The 12,789-nt window shown below is 40.1% G+C and overlaps 1 protein-coding gene across 6 annotated transcripts in view; it reads right to left on the bottom strand.

Annotated features, from left to right (window-relative positions):
* RAPGEF2 (Rap guanine nucleotide exchange factor 2) overlaps nucleotides 1-12,789 on the bottom strand; it is a 123,237-nt gene that overhangs the window by 43,547 nt on the left and 66,901 nt on the right. For all 6 annotated transcript variants that reach the window (XM_053460151.1, XM_053460146.1, XM_053460138.1 and 3 more), the window contains one exon: nucleotides 11,996-12,163. In XM_053460151.1, the coding sequence (XP_053316126.1) occupies nucleotides 11,996-12,163 (168 nt within the window). The remainder of the gene's footprint in view (nucleotides 1-11,995; nucleotides 12,164-12,789) is intronic.

Here is a 12,789-nt window from a genome sequence, read left to right on the forward strand (position 1 = left end):
GGAACAGGGAAGAGGCTGTACTCGTGGCTCCGCCCTTTGGCGTTGAGAGGACAGAATAGTGCAGATAGATTCGCGGAGAAAGAGCAGCAGAAATGCTTCTCTATCTCTGCCAATCTGTGTTCATTATTCTGGCCTCTTTCGAGCAACTATAGCTTGCAGTTAAAGGGACTGTTTACAGTCCCTTACAGTACCGTTAAGCAAGAACGCATATTAAAGCATTCTTCCAAAAAAAAAAAAATAAGGTAATTACCTGCTGCTGTCCTCCTCCTCCTCCATGGTCTGACAACCCTTGTCTCAGCAGCCAATCAATGGCAGGAAAGCTCACCCACTGATATCAATGGGAACACTTTCCGCACGTATTTACAGCATCTTAAGAACCCAAAAGAAATAAAACTGCAAGCATCCAGTTTAAACAATACACTGAATAATAATACCCTACACTGACCTTCGTCTGCTTGAAAAGCAACGTGTTCCCAAATGTGGACTGGGGATTTTGTTGATCCATACTAAAAAAATTTGGAACATTTACAAAACACAGTTTATAAAAGATCCATTAATTTAATAACAATTACAGTTCTTGTAGAATTCATTGGTATTTGCAGTTTGTATTTTGAGCATTTTCACGTGCCACATGCTGATTTTGTGGATTTTACCTGCACACGAGTTTACCAAAAACGATGCAGACATCTATCCTCAGAGGATAAAGACATTCATTCTATACATACGAGGCTAGAGCAAACAAGGGAAGAGATCCACAAATGCCTAGAGCAAGAACTGAAATGCGTAAGGGAATCAAAGACTAAAACCAAAATAGCACTTGGATGGGAGAAAATTAAACCATCATCACAGACCAAAGAAGAACCCTTCAGGTTCTAAGTTGACAAAGAAATACTTGCTATAAGAAAAACATCATGGAAAGATGTATAAGACTATGAATATACATTAGTAGGGAAATAGTTAAGAGGTATATACGCAACCGAATGCGAGTTTACGTTCACTATGCGTTATAACGAACTGCCCCGAAGAACTGGTAATGTGAAGAGATGGCTTGGAAGGTGGTTGATTTATCTAGCCATTATGCGGGGCCAGATCGCTGTTATTCTCCTTCCATTATGCATAGTGAAGGCAACAAGATGAATGTTCGACTTACATGCAAACTGCTGGTCGCAAGCAGAGACATTCACATTGAGTGGACCCAGCTACCCCTCCATGGTTGGCATCCAAAATACAATAAATGGGGCTGCATGCTTTTAAGAAACGCATGTTGTCATATCCTGGCATCCCATGTGTTTAAGGCACGCAGAGCCTTTGAAGGTATTCTGTGGAGGCTGTGCCGAGCCTCCATGGCGTAAATAGGCTGGTTGAGGACAGCATTGTACAGCAGGACAATGGCTTCATCGTTCAAGGGGGCAATCTGCCTCCCTGTTTTGTACCAGGGGGACTATCGCCATCCCCTGGACATACCGGCCTAGGCAAGAATATGCCTCTGGTCACATGTACAAGGAACATAGTTTGTGCCCTGAATAAATCCTTACACGCAGGAGCCTTTACCGCATTTCAGTGGATGTTTTATATTTCAGGACACAAAAAGATGACGTAACATGAGACAGTCACTGATGAAAACAAAAATGTAGATTTGACATCAGGAATTTTTTATGCTTTTTGCATTTTGCACTCTTCTGTATTGCTGGTTTGTGTGCAGTCACCAATGGAAAACACTCGCATAAGGAGAATTCTCTTTGGAGATGTTAAGGTGCACGTTGAGGAAGAAAATTGAAAGTGGTTAACAATCACACACGATACATGGCCCAGCCGACACCTGCTGACATAATCACGGGCAGCAAAACACTAGTGAATAACAACCAGGGTGGATTTGATTTAAATCGAGTCAATTTAAACCACTAGTCAGTAAGACTCGATTGAAGTCATGATTTTTAAAAGTAAAGACTCATTCTTGATGGTAGTTTATAATCTTTAATATTTGCAACCAGATGAAGATTTCATTTTTAGATTAACAATCTGTCAGATTAGTACAGTTTATAATATAATTTAGCACTATTTCATGCTGAATAGCCTTTGAACTATATTGTATCGGAAATAGAAAACTATCTTTAGATAGATTTTCTTCCCAAAGCATTTCATTGAAATAAATTAGATTTTTTATTTTTTTAATCATCGATTTTAATCCGACCTGATAACCATTGTTTTTTTAGTTGTGTTTTTTTTTTAGCTCAACGCTACAGGTAACAGGAATCGATTATTCGAGGGATGCACTAATATCAATGACAATGCACACATTTTACAAGTAGCGTGTTGTTGAATATGATCCTCACACTTATGGTACTCTCTTAATAGAGACGTGCTGATTAAACATCCTCTCTACAGTTCATATAATGCACTATTATTTTGGGCTAATCCTAGCTGCACCCGAATGACACTATTGACAGACAAACTACAATGAAGATACTATACTCCCACATAAATGACAATCTACTAAAAACTTAATTGCATGACTATAGTTTTTCATTCCTCAATAGATACTTTATTTTTTTTTAAATGGGAAAAGAAATAAGTTACTCATGCCATTTGAAGTATTAGAATGGTCATATACAGTATAAAATTGTTGTCACTATCCAACCTTAATCAGTCCTTGGTCTCTTCTTAGATTCAGGATAGCCATATGCCTGGCCCCTGGTACGTTTACATTCCCCCCGCTGTATTAACCGCTACTACTTTTGCTGGAAGGCTGTTTCACTTATCTACACTGTCTAAGTAAAGCAACACTTGCTTAAATTACATCTAAGCCTCTGTGATGAGCCCAATGCGTCCCAGAGAGGCGCACAACACACATTGTACACAAACCCAACCAGTCCCAGAGAGGTGCACAACACACATTGTACACAAACCCAACCAGTCCCAGAGAGGTGAACAACACACATTGTACACAAACCCAACCAGTCCCAGAGAGGTGCACAACACACATTGTACACAAACCCAACCAGTCCCAGAGAGGTGCACAACACACATTGTACACAAACCCAACCAGTCCCAGAGAGGTGCACAATACACATTGTACACAAACCCAACAAGTCCCAGAGAGGTACACAATACACATTGTACACAAACCCAACCAGTCCCAGAGAGGTGCACAATACACATTGTACACAAACCCAACCAGTCCCAGAAAGGTGCACAACACACATTGTACACAAACCCAACCAGTCCCAGAGAGGTGCACAATACACATTGTACACAAACCCAACAAGTCCCAGAGAGGTACACAATACACATTGTACACAAACCCAACCAGTCCCAGAGAGGTGCACAACACACATTCTACACAAACCCAACCAGTCCCAGAAAGGTGCACAACACACATTGTACACAAACCCAACCAGTCCCAGAGAGGTGCACAATACACATTGTACACAAACCCAACCAGTCCCAGAGAGGTGCACAATACACATTGTACACAAACCCAACAAGTCCCAGAGAGGTGCACAATACACATTGTACACAAACCCAACCAGTCCCAGAGAGGTGCACAATGCACACTGTACACAAACCCAACCAGTCCAAGAGAGGTGCACAATACACATTGTACACAAACCCAACCAGTCCCCCAGAGAGGTGCACAATACACATTGTACACAAACCCAACCAGTCCCCCAGAGAGGTGCACAATACACATTGTACACAAACCCAACCAGTCCCCCAGAGAGGTGCACAATACACATTGGAAAGGTGTCTACGTTACTTTTACAAGATGTGTTTGTCTTTGATGGTTCAACTGGTTCTTTGAGAGCAACAATAACGCTGTAATACTTTGTTGTATAACAACCCCTTGAAAAAAATAAGACGTGCTTTCGTATTCGCTTTTCTCTCTTCATCCCCATCTCTGCGGACATAACCACCCAAAATAGTGGAGCTTCCAGCGACATCATCAATCTCCATTGGAGGGTCAGGGTAGAGGACGTCAGTCATATTGCCCTAAAGTAACCCTGTATAAACTCCCACCAAAAAAGTAGAGCTTCCTGAGATGTCCTCTCCCGATTGGAGGATTGGGGAGAGGAAGTCACCAGAAGCCCTGCCATTTTGGGCTATGATAATTTTGTGTGAACTTCTTCCAAAATGGTGGAGCCGTGAGACACGGAAGCGGCCGGCACAGAAAGTAGTGAGACATCCAAGAGAATGAGCATGTGAGTGCGAGAAAGCGAGTGTCAGAGAGAATGTGAGAGTAAATGTGGGCGTCAGAAAGAATTTTGTCTCTCATTTTTGTCAGAAACGAACTGGCAGGAAATGGACCAAAAGGAACCAAAAACATTTGTCTGGATGGTTTTTGGTTCATTTGCATGAAAAAAACCACGAAAGGATGTTACAACTATCGGGATAACTAAAAAAACTAACACCTCTGCAAAGACTATGACATTTAGGGACTAATGACTGCTGATTATAAAATGAAAAGGATAAACGTATTACTGATAGAAAAAATGAATATATAAAGGTTTTGTATACATCTTATTTGGGAGAAAACAAATATCGTGGTTCCCCAACACTCACACACACACTGTTTTAATACAGGTCTTAGAAAAATGCTACAATAATTAATAATTTAGCTGCTTTCAATCATTTCTTCATTTTAATATTAAAAAAAGAAAAATCCATAGGTATCAATTATGACATCAAAAGAACCTTTCTTTCCAAAGACAAGTAAAAAGAACAGTGAATCCCTGTAGACTCCTGTGTTCTGCAGTAGGGATGATGCAACCTATAAAAATAGATTTCAAGCGGCAGCGGCTGAAACCTGTGCCGCACACTATTCACAGGCCTTGCTAACTCATTACCGGCAGACTAAATATTATATGCCAATATATACTGTCGGTTTGGCTGGGGCAATAAGAGGATTACATCATAACACCATCCAAGATGTGATGTCTGCGTTATAAAGCACTGCGCTCTCTGTTTCTATCCAAGATTGCTATATATATATATATATATATATATATATATATATATATATATAGATATATCGTAAAAAGCATCTGCCTTGCAATGCAATGTTGCAGGGGTGAGAATAGATTGACAACACTGTTCTATTTTTAGTGGGGAGCTCCGTATCTTTTATTACCTGGGAGGGAACCAAGACTTTTAAATCAGATTTCCTGAAATAAGTTTTTTTTTTTTATTTATTCTAATGCCCTCTGAATAACACAACTTATTCAAAAGGCCAATTTAAAAGTTCACTTTAAAATATGCTGCAAAACATCTTATTGCATAATCGGACATGCAAAGCAGTAGTGCTGGGTACACTAGGGGTTTGGCTGCTCTCAACCAACTACAAGCGCCCATCATGGATGGGTGGGGTGGGAAGTTAGAGTTGGACATCTGATCTACCATCAGATACCCCCACACTGGAATGAGTTAGAAAATATTAAGGGGGCTACGATATGACATCATACCCTTTCTAAAGGTAATGGTCAGATGAGTGGTATGTGAATTCTTACAGTGGCCATCACTTATCCCAGAATCACTGAGTATGTGTGTCTGCATACAAACTATCAGAATACTCTCAGCTGATGGATATGTGATATTACTTGATTTTGGGGAATTTTTCAAAGGTCTGTAATAGTGTTGTCATGGCAACCTGTCCCATCCATTCTACTCCACCCATCCAGGCGGCACAGAGCGGCAATTCACTGCAGCCAAGTGATCTGTACAAGTAACTGCGTTAAAGCCAAGCCGCTCGGATAAGGGAGGAAGAGATCCAACGATGATTGGAACAGTCTTTAATTCCGTCTTTTTTACATTCATTAACGTAGAAAAATATTTCAAACGGAGGTTAAAAATAATAGCATTTTTCAATATGACAAATTGTTTTTAGTATCTGCAAACTCAATAATACATTTTCTACAAACAAGAATCGCCTTCTGTTATTTAGGAATAAGGAAGGAATATGTACCATGTAAATTACCAATCACAAATTCATTGTATTGTGCCCGTTTCCCCTCCTGCAGACTCTTATCAGTCCTTGGATTCATGTTAGATTCAGGACAGCCATATGCATGTATAAAACCCCTCACTGTATTAACCTTTACCACTTCTGTTGGACAGCTCTTCCACTTACCTACCACCCTCGCATGTCATATTTATCATTTGATAATCCACCTACATGCATTAGCACCCCCCCCACTCCCAAGTGTTCAGTTGCACAGAATTACGCATGCACAGATGCTCACAGCCAACCAGCTGGCTCACAAAATAGATCCAGGGCAGACACTACTCCAAATGACAACCAATGGCAGGGCATTCTTGCCAGTGATTGGCAACTTACCACCATTCAAAACCGACGAGAAGGCGGGCAGAGAAGGGGCCGTTCAGCATTTTCTTTTAACAGACATAAATGCTAAATAAAGTACTTTGATATGCAATCACCTTTGCGTAGGCTGTATGGACATTAAACTAACCCTTCAAGGAGATGAAGATGGCCATTTGTTTTGCTTACCCTGTAAATCGAGGTAAGCATCTTAGGTTGGAAAGTAAAATCTTCTGTGCTGTTCTGTGTATCTACGGACTGAGAATCTTGAAAATAAGGCTAAAACGTTTCATTCCAAGCAACATTATGGGCAAAGTTTGTGAAGGGTCACAAAGTTTTTATGTTTTGGACAGACATCATGGTAGTCCACATCAGGGATGTCTTTCTCACAGGACAAGAGGCACCTGCCCTGGGCCAAAGCAGCCAGAGGGGCCAGAGCAGCCAGAGGGGCCACACACTGAGATATGCAGGGATAATAGTAGCCATGTCTTTGCCCCCCAGGATAATAAGTTCTTATGGGCAAACCAGATAAGCCAGAGCTTACATTTAGTCGGCTTTCTTGCAGATACCTTTGCTCTCATATAAATAATTGAAATAAAAAAAAAAAACATTTCTGCTACTATGATGATACCTGACATTTTACAGAGGAAAGTACGAACAGCAAACGAGGCGTTATTTATATTTCTTAATCGGAGACAGCAGAAGGGGGACTATCTGAAACAAACGAATATAAAAAAAATAATAAAAAGCTGCCTGATGCACACAGTACATACGGTATTTTATATCGCTTGTTCAGAAACAATCTATTCTCCGTTGAAAACTAGCCAGAGAAATCCATGAAGGCCTAAAGGCAAGGTTTCCGAAGAATCAATTGGTTTTTAATGAGAGATGTGCATTTACTAAGGTAAAGTGCAAATAATGGGCGGCGAAATCATCAAGACATTGACCCGTCTCCCAAAAAGGGTAAATCAGAAAGTCACAGCACAAACACAACACTGAAAAACACTCACTATAGACTAGGCTTAAAGAGACGGCACAGACACATGACATTTAATGGTTACAATACCTGAGGTTTAGTGCATTCCTGTGAGCCAGAATGAAATGAATGCCAGAGAGGAGGAAAGGAAAAGATGGGGATTACCAGGCATGATATTAAATATCTCATCAACATGGCCACAATGCTGACATGCCTATGGAAACGAGAAGCTCTGTACCTGCTCGGCTCATTCTCATGTAAATGCCGGAAAAACTACAGATCCATCAAACAGAGCCGCAGCTTGCCCTGTTTCAGCGTGGTAAGTATACACAACCACAACTCCCAGCATGTCCAGGCAGACGGCCCTTCTGGGGTTATCTCAGCAGTTATATCATTTTCACCAATGGCATAAAACATTTTACAATGCAACAAGCAGAAAAAAGTCTTTGTGATATCAAGGGTAACAAGGATAAAACTTACCTTGCCACAGCATCCGATAAATATATTTAGATTTTTAAATGGCAGGAGAGGCTTTCGTTATACAGATAAACTTAACGGGGTTTTAGAATTTGGTTCTCTTGTTAGATGTTAAAAGAACAAGCGCAATTTCACCCCAAAGAAAATAAAGGGGCAACAAACCACAAACCTCAAATTTAGTAGTACTGAATGGACAAAGCAGTGCTTGCATATGTAATATATATTTTTACACACACGCACACGTACACATACGTACACCGATAAGTTATCTGTAAACATAAAACCAAGACAGACATAATTATTCCAAAAGACAGATGAATGAGACTGAAGTTATTAAGAATAGGCTGTTTTATGATATAATTACCAATATTTTACTGCCTTGGTCACAAATAACCACTAACCACAGAAGCATGTAGAAAATGTGTCTACATACAGAGAGAATAAAACTTTCAGCCACGCACTGTGCATGTAAAACATGCAACCATATACACATACAACTAAAGCACATCCGTCACGTACACAGCTCTCCGCCACATCAAATCTATTAAAACTCTATTCTCCCACTTTACTAGCGAGACAAGGAACTAATAAGCTGTCGGCACTAACCAGAGGTGAAGTCTGGAGGTAAACGTGTAATGTTTATGTGTATGAGGAAGAAGCAGATAATGTACAAATATTAAAATAACTTGGGCGCTCGCTTACTAAACACCTGAATAAACAAATCGATTCCACTGAAAAAGGATTAAAAAGGCGAACGCACTTTCCACGACATGTTCATGAACTCAAACTCATTTGAATGGGAGACAGACTGGGTGGCTCAGCAGGTAGTTAAAGATAAAGCGCTTCACTATGGCAGCTGCATAACCCCACTTAAGACGAAGCTACGCAAATGACGTCATTAGCGGTAATCCATTCTACAAGACTCGGCCGACGAGCTGTAAGCAGGGCTGGATTCTCCCTATGCCAGACTTGGCATTTGTCGACAGAGCCCGTGTTTAGGGGTGATAGGGTACAGGGGTTCACATTACTTTACTCATGACATTTTATGATCCTGATACACCCATTTTCATCCATGATTTGGCCATTTCCATCTTAGGCCCACCCGCAATATTTTTTTATAAGCTCTATGGAAGAACGGGTGCACCAATAGCCAATATGCCTGGAACGTAAATGTGATCCAGAAGAGCAACTAAATAGTTAAGCTTTTTTTTTCTTAAACATTTCTTTTACTTTAACAATGTCCTTGGACACTTTATATCTTACAGGTTACAAGCTGTTGGGATCAGGCAGAAACTCACTACATCAGCAGGTAGCAACTCTATATCGATAGACGGGGGAGACTGAAAAGAGGAAGATCATGCGCTCTACTTCCTAAACACGATTGGAGGAAGAGGCGCACGTTGGCGCTGTCAGCACATGTCCCGGCCAATCAGCATATTTTTTAAATTGGAAGGGCAAAAAAAATGTAAAAATTAAATAACTTGTTGATTTCTATCAGAAGCAAGTGATTTTCTTAAAACTGAATGCCTGTTTAATAAAAGCCAAGTACCCACCCATTTGGAAAAATTAAACACTAACACACCGAGGAATTTGGGACAGAGACATTTGGAGGGGTATTAGAACTATTTGCCGTCAGGCTCAGTAGTCAGTGTTGGTAAACTGATATAAATGACCTTTTGCAACCCCACAATGCTGCTAAAATCTGCTTATTTTCAGTTGTTCTTTACTAAGACGGTATATAAAAAAAATGAAATAATAATCTAGGCTGGGGTTTAGTAAGTACTAAGGCAAAAAGCAAGCCTTATACACATCTCTTATCATCAAATACAAGTACGCAGGGTTTATAGAGTGAAATGGAGCGGAATGGATTTATGCTAAAAGGAGTGAAGAACACAAATAGAATAAGTGATGCATGTGTGTGTGTGTGCGAATGTGTGTGTGTGTGCGAATGTGTGTGTGTGTGCGAATGTGTGTGTGTGCGAATGTGTCTGCGTGAATGTGTGTGTGTGCGCGAATGTGTGTGTAGCATGTAAAATAAAACTTACACCCCTATGACGTTGCTAGGGGGCTAGGTATATAAGGTACTTTGAATGATTGATGACTATTGCTAAAATGTAAAAAGAACTTGCTACATTTCGGTAATGACTTTAAACACTTTGTGCAGTGCTAATTAACATGGGATTTTTAGGTAATTTGTTTGAGCACACACCTACGATTTAAAGAGATTACTGTTCAGGTAAAGCTGTATTATGTGATGAAGCAAATTATGTATTTATGTATAGCAACAACAAGGCTACTTCACGTACCAAATTGCATTATTATATTAACAATGATTCTGTGCCTTATTCAGATTAAACTTTTCTCAGGATTTAGCCCAATAACCACTCATACACACACTAATTGTGTCATTGCTACTTTAAAAAAAAAAAAAAAAAAAAAAACAAGAACAATGAAGACCAGAGGTAGGCAACACCATTTCTCATGGTGGACATTCACTGGGGTCTGTGGTGGACTATTCAATGTTGTCCTATGGAGCTTCACGGACACTGGTGTCCTCGTACATAAACTTTGCCTATCCCTGATGAAGACAACGAAGAGGCTGTTTGATGTGCATACAAATAATATATATTTTACCTTTTTCAGGAAAAGCAACCTACTATACAGCAACAAATGCAAAATGAGCGATTATTCCTTTTGGTTTAATCCTGTTGAGTATAAGAACTATAAAGAGTTTCTGGAAATGCAGCAACAGAATAATTCTGTTTTATGGAATGGCAGGTTCTCGTCCAGCTGCAGCGTCCTGTTGCGAGATATCACTTCCCATCAGTACCATGCCTCTGCAGGCTTTGGGAATCCCAAACCCCCTCCCAACCCCATTGCAATGTAAACAAGGGGCAGAATTTGGTGTAAGCTGTAGGCTAAGCTTGGCAGATCTTAATGCAGGATGTACAGCTTACGCCCTGGCTACACAAGGAAGCGATTTGCCGAGGACTAATGATAGTTTGAATCTATAAAAGGGAACTAGCGCCATCACAGCTTTTAGCATATGCGTATAAATGTAATAAAGTGCGTGATTTCTGTTTGTCAGTCACTTTGAACTATTGCATCAAATCACTTCTCCTGGAGATCTGTGAATTTTCCCCACCCCATCCTTACAAAGGCTGCATGAAGCAATAAACGCCAATCAACAACTTCAGAAAAGCTAAAACATATCGGTGGTGAATACCGAGTACAACAAGTTTAGATGGATGTGCAAGTTATGCTGCAGTTCAAAAGTTTGGGGTCACTTAGCTGTCTTCATGGTAAAACATAATTTCAAGGGGGTTTTCAGATGATCAATTAGCCTTTTAAAAATAAACTTGAACTGGCTAGCACAACGTGCCGTTTAAACGAAGGAGTGATGGCTCAGGATGATGGTCTTCTGTATGGCTATTAATATATTCAATTATACATTTCTATGTGACCCCAAACTCTTGAACGGTAGTGTATATATTTAACTTATTTGGGGAATACATTTATAAAATGTACAATTCTGGGGAAAGTGACAGAAGAACTATGAAGGCTAAAGTAAGGAGTCTGAGGGCTGGGCAAGCCCTAAGTAACAGAAGCCCACTGCCAGTTTTGACAAAGCGCCAGGAGGAACACATTTTTGTAATGCTACTGCAGGTGACCTCATAAATTGCCTTTTTTTGTGATTTGGTATATACATATATTTCAGACCGTTGAGACAGGCAGCATACATGTGACTTTTTCTAAACGGGTATAATCTGCCACTCAGACTTTATGCCACCTATCCCTCATCAATCTCATATTGGGTCTTTATGGCCTTGTCAAACTTGGTCCAAGGATAATACTGACTAAGCACGCACAAATACTGAAAGAACCCATAACCTATTTAAACCCACTCATTTGTAGAAGGATATTAATGGACGAGGAATGTGCTTGCAAACAAATTCCCAATGAACACCACCAGGTCTCCTAATGCAGAAGTCAGATTAGTGAAATGAGAGCCAAGAGTATGTCCCTTGAGTACCTTAAGATTCCTTTCACTGTGTTCTACCATAAAGTATTGGACTGTATGACTTCTACCCAACCACTTGTTGGACTGCTTCGCTACAGACAATCACAGCATTTGTCATAGTCTAATAGTATAGGTGTTGTTGCCCTATAGTGTTTTTAGACATATCCAATGCATACAGAAGCCACTTTACTATGAAAATTCTGCTCACCGTATGGTAGCCTCTTGGCAAAGGTGGTTTGCCAACCGGATAGGGGTCCACGGTATCAATAATTGTTTGTCTCTCTCCTTTCTGGTTGATTTTCCGGAACCTTCTGCGAGACTGCCGGTGAGAAGCTTGGCGTTGAAAATACTCTTCATTTTCATCCATATAGTCCACCTACAAAAGGAAAGGGGTGGCAGAAGACAGAAGAGGTCAACTATCATCCTCATGATGTACATGACTGAAACAAATACTAAACATTCTTTGATGTACTTTTGTGGGCAATAAATAACTCGTACGCGATAGGATATAGTAGTAAAAAAACAAAAACATGTAATATCAGTGCAACGCTTTATAGCTGATCTCTGCATGTATAAATCAAATTGTTAGCAAATGCATAGAGCCAATGTTTTACCCGAAATATTTTCTGTTAAACATGTACATCCGCACTAGTATTTCCTTCTGCTTGCTGGTGATTCTTTTTCAGGAGTGTGCATGCATTTACACACTGACAGCAATGAGCTGATATTATATTGTAAAATAGGGCTCCTTATGCATTGGGCAGTACACATAATGAGTAATTTGTTACATATTGGTAAAAGTGGAGCAGATCAGACAATTGCCACATTCTCTTGGTGATTGCACCACTTCTGGACATTAACCATTACAGCTGTGGCATTTAGACACTTAATATAGAGAGATCCTAAACAGGAAGACATTTGAGGTTTTCTGGAAGACTATTCCACATGTGCAGGACAAGGCAGCTCTACCAGATTCCTCGCTCTCGTTTGGAACCATGACTA

This window comes from Spea bombifrons, chromosome 1, assembly GCF_027358695.1.
Source record: "Spea bombifrons isolate aSpeBom1 chromosome 1, aSpeBom1.2.pri, whole genome shotgun sequence".
Classification (NCBI taxonomy): Eukaryota; Metazoa; Chordata; class Amphibia; order Anura; family Pelobatidae; genus Spea; species Spea bombifrons.